The sequence below is a fragment of the Vigna unguiculata genome, chromosome 1 (genome assembly GCF_004118075.2).
Source record: "Vigna unguiculata cultivar IT97K-499-35 chromosome 1, ASM411807v1, whole genome shotgun sequence".
NCBI classification, from domain to species: Eukaryota; Viridiplantae; Streptophyta; class Magnoliopsida; order Fabales; family Fabaceae; genus Vigna; species Vigna unguiculata.
The window spans coordinates 38410535-38433261 of record NC_040279.1 but is presented as its reverse complement, the minus strand read 5'-3'; the positions used below and the strand labels follow the sequence as shown (position 1 = coordinate 38433261).

General features: G+C 32.9%; 3 protein-coding genes and 1 long non-coding RNA gene across 4 annotated transcripts; all 4 read left to right on the top strand.

The window, feature by feature from the left end:
- Positions 1-5250: 5250 nt before the first annotated feature.
- On the top strand, positions 5251-6187 carry LOC114178718 (transcription factor bHLH149-like). The gene has a single exon (XM_028064779.1). It carries the CDS (start codon positions 5542-5544, stop codon positions 6094-6096), a length of 555 nt encoding a protein of 184 aa, XP_027920580.1. The 5' UTR covers positions 5251-5541; the 3' UTR covers positions 6097-6187.
- A 3905-nt stretch (positions 6188-10092) lies between these two features.
- Positions 10093-12114, top strand: LOC114175045. Its single transcript, XR_003602799.1, has 3 exons — positions 10093-10276; positions 10381-10454; positions 11843-12114. It is a non-coding gene; the product is annotated as an uncharacterized LOC114175045 (long non-coding RNA).
- Positions 12115-14117: 2003 nt separating this feature from the next.
- LOC114191115 (importin subunit alpha-4-like) lies at positions 14118-16382 on the top strand (the record flags this gene model as incomplete). Its single annotated transcript, XM_028080300.1, has 8 exons — positions 14118-14207; positions 14293-14424; positions 14525-14710; positions 14934-15097; positions 15207-15285; positions 15542-15670; positions 15783-15910; positions 15989-16382. Coding segments are annotated over 8 exons (1206 nt in total), but the record flags the coding sequence as incomplete, so codon positions are not given.
- Positions 16383-18336: 1954 nt separating this feature from the next.
- On the top strand, positions 18337-20991 carry LOC114191108 (importin subunit alpha-4-like). The gene is made up of 10 exons (XM_028080288.1): positions 18337-18510; positions 18594-18696; positions 18780-18871; positions 18950-19081; positions 19244-19429; positions 19589-19752; positions 19827-19905; positions 19992-20120; positions 20231-20358; positions 20439-20991. Exons 1-10 carry the CDS (start codon positions 18337-18339, stop codon positions 20767-20769), a joined length of 1518 nt encoding a protein of 505 aa, XP_027936089.1. The 3' UTR covers positions 20770-20991.
- Positions 20992-22727: the final 1736 nt, after the last annotated feature.

Below are 22727 nucleotides of genomic sequence, written 5' to 3'. Positions count from 1 at the left end.
CGTTAACACCTTACGTGTGTTTCCGAATAATGCGTTGTGTGTAAATTATTTGTTAGGATCCTTTTTTCACTCTACAACCTTCATTGCACTTTAAAAACTTTGGTGGCTAACAATGTAAGGTAGCGAAGGTTAGGCTTAGCTGGTAGAACTTGGTATCTCATACGTGTTAGTTTCACCAAATCCCAAATTAAGCAGCCGCTGGTTATCAAATGTCTATGAACCCAACTTTCTTATTGGACTGTAGTCTATTTTAAGCCAATTTAAAATAAAATTAGAAAAGGATAAGAGTGTGTGTGAGATTGCTAAGAGTGTTCCTAGAAACATTTTCTAGGGATATTGATATAGTAACCTCTTAAGCCAATTTACAATTGCAATGTGTTAATTAAAAAAACCATTATGATACTCTCTTTTCACTTTAACTCATTATCAAGATTTTTTTATTAAAAAAATTAGCTTTCACTAATTTTCAGGTGCCGTAATATTAAAATAAAACTTTCTTAACGTACAAAAATTCTATCAAATGACATGACTTTTGGCGACATTATCAAGGTCAACCATTCACAATAGTGATTTTCTAGGTATATTTTCATGAACTTTGATTAGTGAAGTGTCATATTACCAATATTAATATATATTAACATTTTTACTTTGAATTAAGTGTATTATATTTATTTCGGTCAAATTCGAAAATAAAGTAATTTGCGTTTGACATTTTTTTCTTAAAAAAATATTATGATAAAATTTAATATAATTTTGCTACACAAAAATTATATTATAAAAGTTGTTTGCTTTTATCTCACTCTAACTAGTTGGCTAAACAATTTTTTAAATATGTGTTTCTTTTAACAAAAGTTAATAGTTAATATTGCAATTTTTGTTAGTGAGGCATTTAAACTCAATCTATCTTTTCCTCTCTTCCATTGTTACCACCAAACAAACTATATTTCGTTCAAAAGTACTCGAAAGTGCTTCATTCAAGCTGGAGCTTTCAAATGCCTGACTAGGTGTTATAAAGACAACATTAGACACAAACTTTTCTAAGTTTGAATTAATGAAAACGAAGGAGAAGGAAAAGGAAATGGAGGAAATAAAATGAAAGATTTACTTTTTACTAATTGTTCAAAAAGAAAAATAAAAAATTGGATATATGGGATCCATTTTACACGTACCCAACCTAACGAGGCTAACGTGGTGAGAGAGTTCCTTTTATTTTCTGTATAGTTGTTTTAAAGTTATATATACATTTTAAATAATTTTATGTTGAGGAAAATAATAGAGTAAAAGGTTAATATTTTTAGTAGATTTAATATTCTGGAATATATAATTTTTTTTTCTCTTTTGCTAATCTAAATTATTAGTATTGAAGGAAATTTTTTTACATATTTGTTTGGTACTTTTACCTATCTAACTTGTTTACATACTTCACCTTTCTGTTTTATTTTTATTACTTTTATCTTCTTTCCATCTTTCTCGAACATTGATAAGAGGAAATGAGATCCAAATCAGTGTTGCTTTGTTTGGTAGAGTGGAAAGAGAAAGATAATTAATATTTTTACGTTCAGTTAAACAAATTTAGAAAGTTACGATTGTAAGCTTTCTATTTATTTATATATATCTTTTTTATTTTTTATCTCCAATTATATTAATTAAATTGTACCACTTCCGAAATATTTTTTTTTTTACTTTTACCATACCATATTACTAATCATTGAATTATACTTTTTAAATATTTTTTATTTTATTTTTTTATATATCTTTTTATTTTTTTGAAAACTTATTACTTCTGTATGAAAACTATGTCAATTTTATAAAATTGTTATTTTGTACAGGTAGTCGATTGAGTTATTATGAATTAAGTAGAGCTGCTAAAATGGATTGGAACCCGCGAGCCAACCCAGCTCACCACAGGTTCGGACTGGGTTGGGTTGAATTTTTTTTACAAATTTCAATACGGGTTGATTTAGACCCGACTCATTTAGAACTCGGCTCATCCGATTGAACCTGTGGTGAGCCGGGTTGGCTCACCAACAACCTGCTGATAAAAGGGTCACACAAGTGTTTTTATTTTTTTTATCAGGTTGGGTTTTACATTTGGGTTATGTTAGGTTATTTTTTTTTTACCCAACACATAAATAATTTGTATTTTTTTATATTTTGGTTTGTATTTGGATTATATTAAAGTTTACTTAGATTTTAATTAGAATTACAATTTAGTTTTGACTAAAAAAAATAAAAAAATAATATTTTTTTAATTAAGTGAACCCGTGAGCCAACCTGTTTAATCCGTCAACCTGTGGTGGGCCGTTCGGATTTTTTTGGCTTGCTAAAAAGTGAACCGGGTTGGGTTGACTCACTAAATCATCAACCTGTAGTGGGTCGAGCTGGATCGAATCGGGTCGGATTATCCGTTTTGACAGCTCTAGAATTAAGTTAAAAAAGAGTGATCTTAACCCGATTAACTTTTTAATGAGTCAAAAATTTTGTTATCCAATTTGACTTATTACAAATCGGTGATTAATAAATTAGTTTACTTATAAATGTTGTATTTGTTATAATTTATTTAATATATTTATTACAATATAATGAATGAATTTACTTAATTATCCAAATATTAATACAGAAAGTAATTTAAAATTAAAATATCACTATATACAACTTGAAAAATAGATAAATTAAACATTATTAACTAATATTTTAATATTTGAAGATATCAAATTATAAATCTATATAATTAAAAGTAATTTAAGGTTTATGATTTAATCCGACTCGAACTCTTCTTCGATCCAATTCAAATTCACTTAACCTAAAATTAAATTGAGTTTCATATTTAATAAAATTAAAAAAAAATCTCAACTTAATAGTGCCGGATCCTATTTGGCATCTATTATTTACAGTTTTTGGTTTTTATTTGGTGAGGAACCAAACCAAGGCTTAAGGCATATTTATATCGAGGATATAATTACAGTAGTGTGAATTTCGATGTACCTTCGATTCGTGAACACCGGATTCCTTTTTTTGGGTAAAGTAACAGATGGACCCTTGAAAAGTTCATTACACACAACTTAATTTAACCATAATACAGACATCTCTGTCCCACCAACCAAGTAATAGGCACACCAAGAGCTTACAAACACAGAAGTTACACAAAAACATGGTTATCTTCGAAGGGAAAAAGGCGAGATATCAACGAGAGAGAAGAGAAATATTTTAACCAAGCATTTTAAAAATTTATTTAAACTTTTGTTATCACTTTCCCATTCCAACCATATTGAAATCCAAGAGGTGGTGGGATGGGACAGAAAGTAAGAGAAGATGTCCAATTGTGCCACTTGACATGACACTCGTATTTTATTAAGCGTAACTTTGTTACTTAATACGATTAAAAATAATTGCATGATTTTTGTTTTTTTACTTTACATTTTGTATACACGTGAGCCCCTCACTTTTACCATGTACGTATGCAAAGCACGTGAATGCAACATTTGATTTTGCAGCAGAAGGGGCTTCGGTCTGGTTCAGTCATTCTCACAATTTTCTCTTATTATGATGATGAAACCACACTCTGCTTATTTCATAGCTAAAGGCAAAAATCATTGTACCAGACCACGTTTCGTGTAGAGATTAGACAGTAAAGCATGTCTCTTTCAAGGAGGCAAACTTGTCTTCCTTGTCATTTGGATAGATTCGTTTCAGATTTCCCATTTCGGACTCACATTTATCCATCTCTTTAACCTCTCAAACTTTTCTCACTAATCCAACCACCTTAAACCCATTGTAATGAAACCTCTCTGGGTTTCATTTTATTTTCAAAAGAACAAAAAACCAAATCAAGTGGCATGCGTTCTTTTTGAGGGTGTTGGTTTGGCATGTGTGTGTGCATCCCCTCTAATCATTGTCACAAATAGAAACAAACAAGTGTGACTCCTCCAATGCAGCATTGCCAAGTCACCAAATGTCTTCAAAAGCCACTTCTTCAGCTGCATTTACCCCCCAAAAACATTTATCAATTTCCAAGCGTGAACATCAAATCCAATCCTTGCAGGTAAAGGTAAGAAACACACCCAATTTTACATTACAATAATGCTCTCCATAACTTTTCTCACATGCCACCGATTTCGTTCAACCCTCGCGCAAAAGAAAGGGTAAAACTATACAAAACAAAGCATCATCATTTCCTCTCACCATCAATGTTGGCAGTTGGTTAAGAGATGGCAACGACCCACCCCTCCTCTGTTTCATTCAAATCATTTACCCACTCCTTTTCTTTTTCTCCTTTTCTCATAAGGGTAACTAGTAAAACCTTCCATCTCAGGTGAAAAATGCATATCTGTAGTTAAGGTACACTTTCACAGAAAATTCACCTCTTCACATGTAACCAACTTAACACCAGAGATCTTATCCGTAACATCTAATTAGTAATAAATAATCAGCTTTGAAAATGAATGAAGGCTTAGATTTTTATTAATTAAGATATTGATATCGTTAGGATCTAACTTTTCATCAAAAGTTATAGTCATTAGTGAGGGTTCAACTCTCTTTATTTAAGAATGTAATCGTCCAAACATCACAATTTGATCGTGACTCGGACTACTTATCCTCTATCACGGGACAATTGATGTCATTTGCAACAATCTTTCCTTCAACAATTATCATACTAAAAATTCTACTTAAATTATAACTTAGTCCACTTAACCTCTATCACGAAATAATTATGCAACCCGCAACACATAATTTCTTCCCGGAGACTATTGGAACTTCATGTCTGCCCACCTTAAAATGGGAACCGAAAGAGAAAGAGAGGGTGAAACCTAATATCATATTTTAATTTGGCAATTTCTCCGCTATTTGTTAAGCAACCCTAAATTTGTCATTGTGGCCAATTAAAACCTAAATTAAAGATGCAATATGTGTAGTCAAAATATACCTAAATTTTCCTCATCCAACATGCCATGTCACGTCACTATCTTCCTCTCATTTGTTATCGGAAAACTTTCAACTACAGTGTTATTCATCTTGCTTTTCTAGTCAAACTTTCAACGTTCACCTACTCGCCCAATTTTGTCCTCCTTCAACCCATAATTTTATACTATACAAGTCAAAATAATGTTATTTTCTTAAAAAAAAAAAGGTAAATGAATCATCGCTTTGTTGTAAAAATTATAAACAAAGTGTAGAATAATAATACATGTAAAAAAATTAAGAATAATGTGCATTGCAAATTACAAAACCGAAAATTACACTCAACACGGAAAGCCAGCAGGGGTAAAAATGGAAATTACAAATTATACTCTGAACGCAACGAAAATTTAGAGAAAGGAAAAAAAATGAAAAGTAAAGAGAAGGACGCGTGGATCCTCGTGAATTCTCTTTTATTCTCTCTCTCATGCACCCACCTTAATATCATAATCTTCTTCGCTCATTCTTCGTTCAAATATGAATTCCAATTCTTGCAATTTCTGATCAGTCAATCATCGTTTCCACCTTCTCTGTTTTCAAAAACAATTCCAATCATATCCCTCTTCTCTCCATCATTCTCTTCTCATGGCGTCTTTCCTCCCCAACCTCCATTCTGTTACGTCATCGCAACAATCCAATCACAAGAATCGCCGCAAACTCGCGCACCACGCTTCCCTCGCTCCCGCTCCCTGGACTTCCCAAACCGAACACCGGATCTACGCCACCAACCTCCTCCACGCGCTCCGCCGTAACAGCCCTGCCGCCGCCAGCGACGTCCGCGCAGCTGCCGACCGTGCTCTCGCAGCCACGGCCAAAGGCCGAACTCGCTGGAGCCGCGCGATTCTTGCGAATCCGTTTGGCCGGTGGAAGCGGAGGCACCACAAGAAGGCCAGGAAGTCCGGCGCCGGATTGATGAAGAAGAGGACGCCGGAGATTCGGAGAACGGTACCGCCGCTGCAGAAGAAAGCGCGCGCTCTCGGACGGTTAATCCCCGGTTGCCGGAAGGTTCCGTTCCCGAAGCTTCTAGAAGAAGCCGGTGATTATATCTCTGCCTTGGAGATGCAAGTGCGAGCCATGACGGCTCTCGCCGACCTCCTCGCCGGCGGCCCCACGCCCCCCGCTCCTCTCCGTTTGAGTTGACTTACTTTGTTTTTAGTGTTTCTATTTTTGTTTATTATATATGTTTATATATCGTTTTTATTGGTTTTCACCTTTGAATTCCTCTTCTCCATTTTTTTTGTCCACATTTTTTTATTATTTCAGTTGAGGAAGTTATTATAATCGAGAATAATAAGACATGTCTTATACTGTTATATACTATTAGTACTATGATATGGTATATTTTTTGAAGCCTGGGATATAGTATTAACAAGCTCTCAATTATTGACGAGAAACAAGTTAACACCTGCACACTTGTCTGTTGTGGCAGAGGAACAGGGTAGGGAAGGTTAGCCATGGAGGGGCACCCTAGCCAAAACCAGTTTTCACTTGATTTACTACTCCTCATACACACATTCAAAGTAATTTAGTAAAAATCTCTTGCTATAGACACAGATAATAGTTATAGACATAGATAATAGTGTGGACACATTTGTTGTGTTTGGTTGTGAAACCAAAAAGGAAGGGTTGCCTGAGATTCATGTGATGTGGTTGGGATGTCCCACACAGAGAGACGTGAGATGAGTGATGATGAAATTGGGTTGGATAGCATAGTATTGCATGCGAGTGAGTAGTATATGATAAAATGGGAAAAAAGGATTTCACGTGGCATTTGAAGAATTGGAATGGGTGATTGGCCTTTTGTATTTGCATCCACATTGTTCTCCTTGGAACAGACAAATATGGGTCAGATCCTAGACAATGTTCTCTCTCTCTGTCTATCTCTCTGTGCCTAAACACCTTTTTCCTCATTGAGTCCTGACACGCGTGCAACCTTGACAATACATCTCTCATTTTTCCCACAGTGACATCCCATGCCATGTGGCTAACCCACCACCCTTTCCTCCATTTTTCCACTTTCATTTCTCAAAATTCCACACCTTCTTTCCACATAATTACTACATTCTTTGTCCTTTCCCTTAACCATCACATTCCACATGCACCCATGTGCTTCCATTTAACCCTTTTCTTTTTAATTCATAGAATCAGGAGATGGGGGGACACAGTCGCCACAACACAAACTATGTCCCTATCTTTTTCTTCTCAACAATTACTCCTCTTAATTCTTCATCTCACCAAGATTTCTCTACACATATATATGGTTAACAGCTTAAGGTAAGGAATATTAAAAGACTTTCACCAAAGAAAATTATATTAATAACCCACCTAATAACTATTTTATTAATATAATAATATATTAATATTTTAAGTTAAATTAATATTTTAGGTTATGTAATAATTGTAGTTTATTTTATGAGTGTTGATATGACACCCCTGCACTTGAAAATACAGTAGAATATAAAAGTATTTATCAACCAAATTGTCTTTAAAATATTCACTTATTACAACACCCAAAACTTTATGGACCCATCTTAAGGAAAATTGATTCTATTTTGCCTTAGATATTTCCATAAACTATACTTCATTTTGACCTCATACCATGACTAGTTTCAATAACTGTTTCTTTAGCAATAACAGATATGGATTTCGTGTCAGTGTGGTTGCCTATAAAATTATGTACATGTTTCTTTAATAGCCTTTCAAAATTTGTTTTATTTTATGACCCTAAAAATGGGATTAATTAAAGTCCTTGATATGGTAAATGAGACCACTAGTTTGTCTGTTGTTGGAGCATTTTCCATGACGTCATCATCGGTGTCATCATCTGCGGTTCCAAACTCTGGATTTATGTTTTAGACAGCTCAAATTTGGTGCACATGATGGCTACGTAAGCATGGGAAGTAAGAGCCTTGGGACCTAAAACATCATAATTAATTGGGTATTCAGCTTTCTCATCTTTGTTGTGATTGGTGTTGGTGGTGATGCTGATCACTGTTAAATTGGAGTTTTTCCATTGGAAACCTACAACTGGAGGGTCTGTTTATCAGTTTTAACATTTTTAGAAAAATAATTTATTTGTGTTATTAAATTTGTTGTAAATGTGATTTGGTTTGCTATGATTGTCATGTTTACTGTTGTCTGGGACCAGGCTCATACGCGATTTGTTTACTAGGATTTGAATTTCTGAAAATTTTTTATTTGAATAATATCTAGGTTTCAATTTTGAGAAATACAAAGCGAGTTTTAATTTTCGCAAAGATAAATTGAAAGCATATGGAGATAAGATATAGGATTGTTTATGGAAAACTATAACTATTTAAATAAAGTTGTTGGTAAATTGAAAAAACGGAAAAGATGGAAAGTAAAAAAAGAAAAGAAAGAGAGAATAAAAGAAGGTTGTCTTAGGAATAAATTAATGGAAAATAAAGAAATGATGAGTGGGCCAGAAGTGTGAATTACTACACGTGGCCTCTTTAAAGGATAGAAAACGACAAATGGGAAGGCCCAGTCATGTGGAAGAAGTGATAGAGATTCTTCTCTTTTTCTCTGTCTTTCTCCCTTTATTTTCTCACATAATTTAATATCAAAATTATAAAAAAAGTGGATTCAACCTTCATTTATTTGGTGCTGGACAATGTCTTCTTTCTTATCTTTCCAAAATTGCCCAAAATCTGCATAACTACTCTTTAATCACTCTTCTAAGACAAGTCACAATCTCTTCCGTTAACGAATTCCATCTTTTCTCTTAATTTTTTTATTTTATTAGTTTTATTTATAACCAATTAATTTTTTCAATTTATAATATTTTTTTAAGGGAAAGTTCGTAGTTCTGTTTTATATCTTATTATAGGCTATTATTTTAATTTAATGATTTATTAGATTATTTTTTTTAATTTATCTTAAATAATGTATTTAGTTCTGCTTAACTACAATAAAATCTTTCTATATTCATATAATGCAAACATAATTTATACATTTTATTATTTCAAACAACCTTGAACCATAAAACTTATATTTAATTATTCGTTTAATTCTTACTTTCCTTCAAAAGTGTTAGATTGGTCCTTCATTAATCCATAACCAAGATAAAACCCTGTCTATCACAATTGAATGGGAAACACAATAAAATCTGGAAGGTTTTATGGATAACAATTATATGAGCCATTTGGAATCACAAAAATAGGGTTATTTTCAAACAAGGCAAAATAGAAATAGAAGAAATTTTTTTCATGGCACAACTAAATACATGGTTATGGATGAAACATAAATGTCCAATTTTACATTTTCATTTTTGAATTGAAATAATGTCCTATACTATGTTTAAAATCTTTGTCACTTGGGTGATTAATGGAGACTCATTTAAACCCAGACTGAAAATGTTTTAGTCTAGTAGTTTATGTGGTTGTACATTCTATACAGGTATGAAATCATATATAAGCCCAGTACAAAAATTAAAAAAGCAATGCAAGCGTTGCAAAGAGTATACTTGAGCATGGTGCTTTGGGTCTAAGCAAGAACAAGAAAGAAGTATAGTTATAGTACATATATGAATGAAAAGGTCTTTTCGTCTAGCAATAAACACCATACATAGAACATTTGTGTATATTGTTTTTCGCTTTCAAACTGAAGAATTATGTTGGAATTTAGATCTTGAAAAAACTTTGTATATTTTTTTATAATTTTTTTCTAAAAGAGTTAAAGAACCTAAATATTCTACTATTAATATATGTTGATGTTCGAAAGAAAAAGAAAAAGAAAACTAATTAGTAAATAAAATATTTGATAACCAAACAATGTTTCAAACTAAAATATAAACAAAAACAAATAATTTGCGTGCTAAATAAATAAAATAAAACTAATTGGTGTGTAAGTTTAACTTATATATTTTGTAAAGTTCTTCATTTTGACTTGTATTTTTTTTCGCCAATTTTAGCGAATTATGTAATTTTGTTCCGTACTTTTTTACATAACTTTAATTCTTAATTATCATCAATTAATTCCAATTTCAACTCTAAAAATATACTAAATCACTTTCAAGTTGTATTTAATAACAAATCCTTATTTATAGTTGTTGTTTTTTATCTATAAAAACATTACATGTAAGACCCAATATTTTCTACCCTAAATTAAAAAGGTTGTCCCATGTGAGTTGGGTCTAAGGGTTGGCCCAAAGGGAAACAAACCCTAAGTCTGCCCTAAACCTCATTCCTCTCACTTTGTTGAAACAGATTTCCAAACCCCCTTTGAGTAGCCGTCACCCTCTCCGATAGGGTTCAGCCTTGGAGCTCCGTCGCACTTGTTCGAGCCAGTTTCGTTCCACGTAAGTTGCATCCCATCCCATACCTCTTGTTTAGCACAGTTGCTTCGAGTTCCAACTAGGGTCGTACTAAGTGGCTTCATGTCCTTCTGTTCTTTTGTTTCCAGCTCGCTAAACCGCTCTAGGAGCTGCTGCCTTTCTCTGTTTATACCCAAGAACCCAACTGTTAGCCCTTTTCCATGTAAGGGAAGCTAGGTTCTTTTCGCGTTTTTGAAATATGTGGTTTGTTTTCGTTTATGTTTTATGCTTAAATGATTGGAAAATGTTAGTTTTGGTATATTTCTGAGTTAGGGGTTCAAATATTCATGAAACTATGATGTTTGACGTTTTTTCGTATTCTGATGCGTCGCACAGTCGCTGGGCGAGTTCGTTGGCTCGTTGGGCGACTGGGTATTTTTCTGATATGCGCAGTTTTAGTAAAATTGAATTTTCTGACTCATTAACCGTTGGATTGAGCTCAAATTTTGACATTTGGTTCATAACATGCTATTTTATGTTTTGACCGGTTGGATCGTCAATTAGATATCTGTAGCTTGAGAAATGTGTCACGCATTACTGCAATGATTTTGGTTTTGTGATAATAAATTTTCTTAGAAATTTTGGTGTAAGAATTATGGTTGTGGGTTGTGCTTGATTGTATGGAATTGCAGGTACTTAAATTTTGGCACACATTTATTTGGGATGAATACTATTTTGTGATATATGTATGTCTTGGTATGCATTTATAAAGTATGAGATGAATGAATTTGCATGAGTGATGATTCATGAATTGAAATGATGAGTTTGGTATGAGTTCGACATGAGACATGGAAGGGTTGGTATCAATGTGGCATGATAATGATATGAGACGGAGTTCCATATTCAATGGTTCAAGAATAATGAGTTGGTATGGTTTGGCTGGGAATACGAAGGAGGTGAATTATGAGAAACTGTATGTGATTTATATGTATATATATGTGTATGTATGTTGAATCCGTTTGATTGATTAAGAATGTTGGTCCGTGTCAGTGCGTAATTCCTTGGGATCTCTAGGTGAGATTTTCAGGGTCGTGCTTCAGTGGTCGGGACGTAATCCCATGGCCCCTGTTAGTGGGTGCCCATGGTGGTGCCCATCTGTATAACTAGGTAAGGATTCAAGGTAAGGTTGCATCCTGACACTCTAAGGAGTCAGTTAGTCTCACCAGAGCGGACTGACTCCTGTGGTGAGAGTAGTAGGAGGCCTGAAATTCATTAAGGGTTAACCTTGTGGTGAGGGAAAATTGATTCATTGTAACACTTGTAACACATAGCTCGGGGGTGAGCAGCTCGGGGTGAGCAGAGGTATCCACCACAAGTGCAAGCATCCGCTGAATCCGACCAGGTTATATGTATCTGGATGAGTCGAGTCTTAGTGTATTGTTTTGAAAGGTCATAACATGCTTGAGTGGTGTATGTATAATTGACTGTGAAAGCATATCTGATTGCATGATAAAACCACTTTTGGTTCTAGCTTACCCTTCTGTTTTTGCTGTGTGTCTTGCTGTGTGGTACTCTCTTTTGCGATGATCATCAACTTGTTGATGTGAGCAGATGCGAGGAACACCCGTGGTCAACAGGGAGGTGATGGTTCTGCTGCTTAGTCTTTGGGTTGACTTCTGCCCTTGGACTCTTCATTTAGGGCTAAGGCCCATGTATTGTTTTCTCCAGAAATTTGTTTAAATCATTTTTATTCTCTTACTTTACTTTGTACCCGACATCGTGGTGTATCTCTTTTTTTCGTCCTCTACGCAATTGGGATATATGTAGGAGTGACGTTATACTCTTTTATCCTCGCTTCTTATATTATATTGTGTGATATATCCTTATTTAGCTATATTAAATAAATGGGGTGTTACATTACACCCGCAAGCCTTTTTCCTCAATTTCATTGTCTCGTATTTATAGTTAAAAAAAAAAAACTACAAAAACTATGGTTGATTGAAGACAGGGCTGATAATGCAGGCTAACTCACTCCGTTTTTTTTATTTAGCCCATAAAAATATTACAAATAATTAAAAAAATTAAAAATTTAAAACCAAAGTTACGAATACGAAAATAATAAGAAACTAAAATTGCAAACAAACCTTAATATTATTAATTTTTACTACTCTCATTTCAAAAGTATTTTTTTTCCTCACATTATCCTTTACTAAAGCTTGATTTTGAGAAAAAAAAAATATTGAAAGCTCATTGAGCAAAGTGACTACGGTTTTATCTTTTAAAATGATTTCTGAAAGTGGATATTTTTTTTAGGGAAATAAGAGGAGATTCAAATTTAGGTTCTGAAACCTAAGTTGCGGGTTGTTGAAGTTGAGAGCATACATCATGGTGGACTTCAAGTGGCAAAAATATAACATCATAGAAATAATATGCAATTGTAAACACATTTTTCTCTTTTTTATATTTGTTGTACATCTATATAAAAATTATATATCTAAGCAAAATAAATATTATCATTCATTAATAAAGAATATCAGACGAAGTGAGGAAAGCAGATAAAAGGAGAAAAATGAAAAACAAAAAAGGGAGAAAATCTTATTAAAATGAAGGGAAAACGATATTTAAGTAAAATGATTACAAATATATAGTTAATATTATAGGTAGATAAGTTTATAAATGATGTATACAGTACTTTTGGTTCTCAAATTTAAGGATATACGTATCTTCAAATAAAAAGTAAAGAAAGAATAAACGTTTTATTTGAGATTTTACATTTGGATCACAGTCCAATATATGCAATTTTAGTTTTATAAGCAGTTAAAGATAAGAAGTAGTTATATTATAATTCTTTATTATGTTAGAGTATGTGTCCTTTTTCATCATAAAAATAAATATATTAATAAAAACAATTGAATTAATCCAGAGAATGAAGCATCATCGGGAATGATACAAATATTTTAATTCCTTTTAATTTTGTATTTGTTGTCCTATTTAAAAATGATGATTATAATCGACCAAGCTTACGTAAGGGTTTTGAAAATATTAAAAAAAATATTATTTTTCTGTTTATTTAATTTCTTAATTATTAAATTTATTTATTTTGAGAGTCTTTAATTTAATTCCCTGTGCAAAGAAAATAACGGTAGCGAGGGTGGAAGGAAAAAAAAAAAAAGACGTATTAGTAGTTAGTTACTCGCGCGCCCCAGTGATGATTTGAATATATAGAGGTGATTGGGGGATTCAGTCTTCAGTTCTTACTGTTATCTGTTGTGAAGGAAAGAAAGAAAGAAGAATTCAGAAGTGCAAAATGTCTCTGCGACCTGGTTCTGGTTCTGCTACTGGTTCTGCTACTGGTTCTGCCACTGGTTCCGGTTCTACTAATGGTTCTGGTTCTGCTACTGGTTCTGGTTCTACTAATGGTTCTGGTTCTCCTGGTTTTGGTTCTCCGGCAAGAAAGAAAGGCTACAAGAATGTTACCGACGCGGAAAAGGGTAAGAAAAAGAGGGAAGAAGACCTCGCCGGCATCAGAAAGTCCAAACGCGAAGAGTCTCTTCTCAAGAAACGAAAAGATGTTCAAGGCTCCGAGTCCTGTGACGCGGTGGGTACCTATCATTTCAACAGCGTTCTTTCAATTTCTTTTAATTTCTTGCTCCTTTCGTCAACAGCGTTTCAATCTTTTTTCATTAGTTGTTGGAAGATATTCCTGAGGCGGCACAGCTACTATGGTCTGAGAACCCTGACGAACAGTTAGCGGCAGCCATTAACCTGGGAAGTCTGCTATCACTTGGTGCGCTTTCAATTCATATTTCTTGTATCATACATTTTTAATCTTGATCAAACAATTTTAACATTCATTCACTGGGTTTCTTCTCTTTATGTTAATTAAGAGGAGCCTCCCATTCAAGAGATCGTTGCGACGGGTGTTGTCCCTCGCTTTGTGGAGTTCTTGTCAAGGGAAGATTCACCTCAATTGCAGGTACACATGTTCGCATTGGATTTTCTAAATCTTTTTTGCTTTCTCCTTCACTCACACAATTGTTATTATTCCTCTTATTCTGCAGTTAGAGTCTGTTTGTGTTCTAACTAATATTTCTTCGGGAACATCTCAATACACTATACTTATAGTAGATGAGGGTGTTATTCCCCCTTTGGTGACTCTTCTCAGTTCTACCGATGTTGATATCAGAGAACAGGTCATGTCTTCTGATTGAATATTAAACTCTTCTTGATCATTTGTAAAAAGATTAAGATGGTTTTTTACTTAATCGAGTTTGGTTTCCCTTTCTTGAACAGGCAGTAGGGGCTTTAGGGAACATTGCCGGTGACTCCGCAGGCCACAGGGATCTTGTTCTTCACCATGGTGCTCTCTTGCCTTTAATATCTCAGCTGGAACCAGATTCAAGATTGTCCATGCTGAGGCATGCATCGTGGTGTTTGTCTAATGTTGTCCGTGGAATGCCTCCAGTAGATTTAGAACAGGTTGGAGACATTTCGTAAGATATTGGTTGAGACTGATCACACATTTAATAATTTGGAAGCATCTGATGAATATCGAATTATTCATTTATCTTGGTAAAAGCATGCTTATTCAATGGTTACAAAGACCGTTGATTTGTATATTTATTGTTGTCCTCTCTTTTCCATGTTATGCAGACTGATTTTCAGTATTGTGTTAGTGAGAAATGTGCTTAATCTTTGTTAGGTAAGAGATGCATTGCCCGTCCTTCAGCGACTAGTCGGCTTCAAGGATGAATATGTTGTAAAACATATATGTTGGACTCTCTCTTACCTTGCGGAAGGCCCAGGTGCCACTGTTCAAGCTATTATTGAACTAGGAGTTTGCCCAAAACTTGTGGAGCTTCTGTAGTATGTTGCTCTTCTCTTTACTATTTAATTTGATGCCTCATGTCAGTACACCATTCTCTTTTTCTATTGTTGGACAGTTTGGAATGATTAAGTTTTTTTTTTTTGGAAGTTATCCATCGGATATAGTTATTTTACCTGCGCTTCATACTCTGGGAAATATTGCTGCCGGTGATGATGTTCAGACACAGGTAGAAAGAACCTTTACAATTTATCATCTGATTCTTCTATAAGCATGTTTGACGTGATTTTTATATTATGTGGTTAAGGTATGATTATGTGTCTAGAAGTCATATTAAGACAATCTGATTTTTGGTCACTTTCTCTATATTACCTTCAACCTAATTTAATAGACGGTAATATCTTGACCATAAAGTAAAATATATCCACTGCCCAGTTTAAAATATTAACATTTTAATTACATTTCTTTTATTTTTTAATTTTCAGGTTGTAATTGATAACAGAGTGCTCCCGGCTCTTCACCAACTTCTTATGAAGGACTACCAAAAAAGAATCTTCAGAGAAATTTGTTGGACAATCTCAAATATCACGGGTGGGTCTCGATCTCAAGTACAGGTAAGGAAAGGTTAACGGATGATTTAGTAGTGAAGTCCTAAAACCAGTTTTTTATTTTTCATTCTTTAATTTAACGTGGTTTGAAAATTTGTTGTTATGATTACTGGTGTAGGCTGTGATTGATGCGGACGTTATTCCTCCTCTTGTTGAAATTCTTTTTAATGCGGACTTTGAGGTGAAGCGGACAGCAGCGTGGGCGGTTTGCAACATTTCTTGTGGAGGAACTAAGGAGAATATCAGGTATGGTTTTTCCTTGATTAAAGGTTGTAGAATGAATTACATGAAAGAGTTTTATGATAAGTTTGGTGTAAATATTAGGTACCTGGCTGATCAAGGTTGCATTAAGGCACTATGTGAACTGTTGACGAGTCCAGAAGCAAAACTTGTGTTAGGGTGTTTGCAGGCGCTGGAGAACATTCTGAAGGTAGGAAAAGCTGACCAGGAAGAGGGACTCACTCAAGCGAATGTTTTTGTTGAGAGGGTCCTCGAATGTCAAGGAGTACATCAAAAGATTTCTTGTTTGTTGGCAAATAGAAACCAGGAGATCACCGCCACTGCTTGGAGGCTTTCTGATACAATCTGGCCTGGGAATAATAATGACCAAGATTCTGATTAGTTTTACATGACTTACTTTTACTTGTTTCTCTGTACTATTCTGCGCTTACAAAGAGAACACAAGTTGTATTACGAATCAAACAATTAGGAATACAAAACACAAGATACACTTTATACCAATTGCTCTTTCTTCAATCATAATCTTTTTGCATTTATAGACAAATTTCTGTAGCATAATTATCATATTCATTGGATTGATGTGAAAAAATTATCAAAATACCTTTACTTAAAATTTAAACAGAAATATGAGACAATAAAAAAAAAATGTATACCTGTTTTGGTTTTCTTGTTTTCAAATCTAGGCCTTCAGAATACTTTTAAAAATAGATGGTTAGAAAATAGTTAACCAAATAGGTTTTTTTATTCCTTTATTTATAAAAATAGAAATATTTATTAAAAATAAAAACAGAAAAAAAAGTCTTTTAGACTTAAAAATCCAAAATTAAATAACTTGAAGTAAATTATGTCAATCCATTAAAAACTTCAAGTCAATATATTTTTACCCTTTAAATTAAAAAAAAAATTCATGTATTTGAAAAAAAAAAAACACTCTATTCAGATAAAGTACATTAAAGTTTGAGAAAAATAAATAAAGGTAAGGTGAGATTATGTAAACAAGTTACAATCCATCAGTTAAAGCTTAACATGTAAAAATGGTCTTTAATAATATTTTTGTCAATTTTTTTATTCTAAAAATGTATTTATTGTAAGACTAGTGACGACTCAAATTATAAATGTTAAATTATTTTAATAATTTAAACTATTAAATAAAATAATATAATTAAATAAAATAATTACTTTTAATAATTGTTAAGTAACTATTTTTTAGTAAACACATCTTATTACTGATTTTATCATTATTAATATAAATTATTTTATTATTTAATTTAGATTTTTAAATTTTACAATTATTTTTAAAATTAATTTTTTATTATCATGAAATAATAAATATATTACTTAATTAAATTATACAGATGAATGCGAGAGTTATATAGATACTCACATATTTTATTTATATTTGATAATTTTCACTTATCTTTTTATCTTTTACTATATCTCTTTATAGCATTTACATCTTTCTGATTTTTAAACAGACAATAATTTATTTTATATATTTAATAAAGTATACTTTTCTCATTTTATTTAAAATTAACATATTAAGTAGACTAAAACTTAAACAAAAATGAATTGCAACGAAGATTAACAATTATTTTAGAAGAAAAAACTTGTAATATATTAAAATTTTAAAAATATATTGTGACTCATGTATAATTTTCACATTAAAAAATACAAGTCACATCCTTACAAGAATAAAATTTAATATAATATATATATATATATATATTAATAAAATTATTAATATATTATTATAATTGTAATGCAAGTGAAAACTTAAATAAAGAAGATATGTAAACCTTTATTTTTAAATGATAATTTGGAGTTTGAAAGTTTAAAAGTTTTTTATAAAATTTCATAAATTCCATTTTATACTTGGGTTTCTAATCATGCATAACAAAAATGAGAAATGAAAGATGTTTGAAGAGGTGGAAAATAACAAGAGACAGGTAAATAAATAAAAAAGAAGTGCACGTATCTTACTTCGATCATAATTCATGTTTTATAGAAAAATTACTTTTTTGACAATTTTTTTTAACAAATTTAACAAAGTTATTAAAAATAAAATTAAAATAGAATAAAATTATTTTTAATTAAAATAAAATTATAAAATAATATATTTTTAACTAAATAAGAAAGTTTGTCAAAAGACTTTGTTAACTTACAACAGCTCTGTTTTATAATACCATTTAAAGTTAAACTACGATCAAATAAACAAAAAAAAAAGTAATACTTATTTTATAAAATTCATAATTTAATAAAAAGACAGTTATATAGTGGCGCGCCCTGGTGTTGATTTGAATAAACAAGACGGAAACTATTCTGTTTTCAGTTTACAGTTTATATAGTTGGGTTGAACTCATACACAGTCACATCGCTCTCTCACATAGTTTCTTGAAAGCAAGAAAAGGCAAGAACTGAAGAAAGAAAAAAGAATGTCTCTGCAACCCGGTTCGAGTTCGTCGACGAGGAGAAAAATGTATAAAACTGGAATTGATGCAGAAGACAGTCGGAGAAGGAGGGAAAAAGAGCTCGTCGGCATCAGAAAAATCAAACGTCACACCGCTCTTCTCAAGAAACGAGAAGAGACACGCTCCTCCTCCGATACCGTATCTTTACTACGTCTTTTCTTTAATTAGTTCTTCTACAACAACTTTTTTAACTTTCTTTCTTGCCTTGAATCAATCATTAGCTGCTGGACTATGTTGGTGAGATAGTGAAACGTGTATGTGATGAGTACCCTCACAAACAATTGGAGGCAGCTGCTCACATAAGAGCTATTCTAACACTTGACGGTATATATCAATTCATGTTTCATTATCATATAATCCTAGTTTTATAGCATTCATTCATTGGATTTGGGGGTGTCTGTGTTCAGACCCAGCCCCTCCGGTTGATGAGTTCGTTAAGCATGGTATTCTCCCTCGCTTTCTGGAGTTATTGTCAAGGGAAGATGCACCCTATTTGCAGGTATACTTATGCATGCATTGCATTTTTCAATTCTCTTGTTAAGGTTTTCAGTTTTTACCTCACTCATGTACTGTGCAGGTAGAAGTTCTGTGGGTTATATCCGATTTTGTTTCCACATCACCCCAACACAAAAGTGCTGTCGTTGAAGTTGGTGGTGTTCCTCTCTTGATCAATCTTCTCTCTAGTACCCATGATGACATCAGAGAAGAGGTCAAGCCTTCTTTTGCTTTTCAAACTCTTTAATTTCTTGTGTTTATAACTCAGTTTTATTATCTCTTTAAGCAAGACGTTAACGTTTTGTTAAAGTACTTATAAATACTTTTATTTGCTTTTCTTGATTATTCTCAGTTTGGTTATCCATGTCTTGTACAGGCAATGTGGATTTTAGGAACCATTGTTGGTGACTCCCCAGAGTATAGGGATCTTGTTCTTAGCCATGGTGCTCTCATGCCATTATTATGTCAGTTGCAACCACATGCATCATTGTATATACTGAGACCTGCTACATGGTGTTTATCTGTTTTGTTCCTTGGAATTCCTCCAGTAAAATTTGAACAGGTAAGCATGCAAATTTTATTACACTGAATCCAATTACCTTGTTAGTCTGAGGATTGCGTAATATCTTGTATCAACAGTTAAAATATAACTACATCGTGACATGCATATCTATGTATATTATTAGAGTATGTTAGTGAGAAATGGGTTGATCCTTGTCAGGTAAAGACTGTCTTACCTGCTCTTGAGCGACTCATCCATGCGACCGATGAAGATGTTTTAACAGATACATGTTGGACTTTGGCTTACCTTTCGGATGATCATATTGAGAATATTGAAGCTATTATTGAATTAGGAATTTGCCAAAAACTTGTGCAACTTCTTCAGTATGCTCCTCTCTTCCCTTTTGTGTGTCTATTCATTTCCTAGGAAAAAAATATATTTAAATTTCATTTAGCAGGTATCCATCAAATGGAGTTATTCTGCCTGCACTTGAGGCTTTAGGAAATATTGCTGCTGCTGGTGAGGCTCAGACGCAGGTAGAAAGAATATGTTTCACATCTTTTCATCTTTTCATCTGAAGTAAATAATTCCATTGCTACTAAAAAAGGTCATTTATTTTCAGTTTGTGATCGATAACCAGTTGCTCCCGTGTCTTCACCAACTTCTCACGCGTGAATACACAAAAAACATATTTAAAGAAGCTAGTTGTATAATCGCAGTTATCACATCTAGGACTCCAGCTCAGATACAGGTAAGAAAGGCTAATGGATCTCTGACTCCATATTATTTTTGTAAACTTCATTTCTAGAAATAATCAATGGTGAAAGCTTCTAAAAAATGGTTATTTTATTACTTGTGCAGGCTGTGATCGATGCCAACATTATTCCTTGTCTTGTTAACGTTGTCCATAATGCTGAGTTTGAGGTGAAGAAGGAGGCTGCCTGCGCGATCTTCAATGTCACCTCTAAAGGATCTGATGACAATATCAGGTATAAAAAGACATTCTCTTATGCATATTATTGTAATGATGAGTTGATCTAAAACTGTGAGATGAACATTATTATGGTAGGGTCCTTGCGGCTGAGGGTTGCATTGAGGCACTATGTCAACTCTTGACCTGTCCAGACCCAAAGCTTGTGACAGTTTGTCTGGACGGGCTGATGAACATTTGGGCAGTTGGAGAAGCTAACAAGGACGATAATGGCAATATTTTTGCTCAAAGGGTTCAGGAATGTGGAGGATTGGACAAGATTGAAACGTTGCATCTTCATGAGAATAACGAGATTCATACGAAAGCTCTGTGGTTTTCGGATTGCTTTCGACCAGAGAATGATGAGTTGGAAGATACGGATATGAGCGTGAGCTTGCTTGATTTTTTCAATCGGAGTAAACCAACCTAACACCTCATTCATCATCGTATAACATGCGCTCACAAAACACAATTGCAGAATATGTCTTGCATTGTGTCAACGTATAAGATGATGGTTCAATTTCATTTATGTCATCTAGTGTTGATAATGTGTTGTGCCAATATATTTTTGTTGCCGTTTGTTTAGAAAGTTTAAACTTGTGTTGTTGACATTTAGAAAATTTTGTGTATGAATTAATGTGAACCTGGGATATTTTTCTGCACCTATCTTCCTGCTCTCAATCTTGTCATTTTAATTGTCAACATTTATATCTGCAAACATATATATATATATATATATATATATATATATATATATATTGTATAAATAACAACAACAGTAATAATTTTATTATTTTTTATTAATACACATTCGTGGAACTTATGTGTTCTACTGGTTATAAGAGGATAACAATAAACCCAGAGAAAAACTTAATTAATGTAAAGGACTAATTCAGGTAAGAAATTGATTGCTTGGAACAGAAAAATATTTTAAAATAATGCAAAAACATATGACGTCGTCTAAGGAAAGAAATATTACGTAAGATTTCCCAAATAAAAGAAATAAATAATAAATGAATTAAATAAAATGTGATAAAAAGTAATGAATTTAGTCTTTCATTCCTTACTTAACATTGATTAATTTAGTAGTTAGTGATTTGTGAAGTATTGAAGTGGGTCTGGTGCAAATAATTAGGGTCCAAAATGAGTGAGAATTAGATGAAGCCCAAAACAGAGAGAAGGTGATAAGCACTGAATGGTTGTTTTTTGGGTTAATAATCTAAATAGTCCTTTGTTACGGTTAATGAGTCTATTTTGTACACCAAGAAGAAGGTATAATAATTGTTTTAAAATTGAATAGAAGCAATAAATAGATTTACATAGTAAATTGATTTAGTTGAAGCGTGGGTTGGTTGTTCCTTAGTTGGAAAGAAAAGAAAAAAAAAAAGAGAGAATAAGGAAAGTTGTTGAAGATGTCGGTGAGAGTGATGGAGTTGAGGTTGCGTGGGTGTGGCACCCTCTCTTCAAACTTAAACCGGTGACCTTCCCAACTGCATTTTTTCCAGAACCATTCACAGCCTTATCTCTCTCAACCTCACTGCTACCCTCTTTATTATGCCATAAATTTTCAACCGTACCAATCACCAACACTATCCAACAATTACAAAAAATATCTTCATTCTGTTCCCTACCTCTACCAAGCAAGCTTAAACGTAACAATCCAACACTTTTTCATTCATAACATATTTTACTTAGTAATTATGACCAATCACCATGCCAACTACTTTCATAATTAAAAAAAAAAACACTTATGTATCTATGTAAAAAGAAGCGTAGAATGTAAAGAAGCATTGAAGGAAAGTGGAAAACGGTTTACACCATCTTCTTGCTCAATTTTTGGTGCATGCATGTTGCACCCTTATTCAAACTTATATATTGGTGTCGGTCAAATATTTTATATACAGGGTGAATTAAGTTTTAATCTAATCTCTTCCGAACAAATAGCCTTGGTCAGTTTTTATTGATTATATACAAAATTAATTTTTTTTGTGAAGTTTTAACTATATATTTGGGGATTTAATAAGTTATATATTTATGCATTTCTTTAAATAAGTTACTCTTAAAAACTCTCAGAATATCATGGAAACCCTTTCATATCGTTCTAATTGTGTTCTTTTTGGTCTTTTTAGACACTCAACAATGGCTATAGAGCTATTGTGATTAATCAAATGCTACAACATCCTTATATTATTATTAACCCTTTTTCACGGATTCGTATTCTTGTTAAACAATAAAACATACTCTGAATAGGTCAAAATAATACGTATTCAGAAACATCCTACAAAGCAGGAAAAAGATGAAAAATAATACGATCAGTGGAGTAGACAAATCATGCTTAGGTAAGTGATTTAAATTCCTGCTAATACGACAAAAAAGTACATTTCTAAA

Coding starts and splice junctions, on each gene's coding strand:
- LOC114178718 (XM_028064779.1), top strand. CDS start 5,542: ATGGCGTCTTTCCTCCCCAACCTCCATTCTGTTACGTCATCGCAACAA.
- LOC114191108 (XM_028080288.1), top strand. CDS start 18,337: ATGTCTCTGCAACCCGGTTCGAGTTCGTCGACGAGGAGAAAAATGTAT. Junction 19,906..19,991: donor CTGGTGAGGCTCAGACGCAG/GTAGAAAGAATA, acceptor ATTTATTTTCAG/TTTGTGATCGATAACCAGTT. Junction 20,121..20,230: donor GGACTCCAGCTCAGATACAG/GTAAGAAAGGCT, acceptor TTACTTGTGCAG/GCTGTGATCGATGCCAACAT.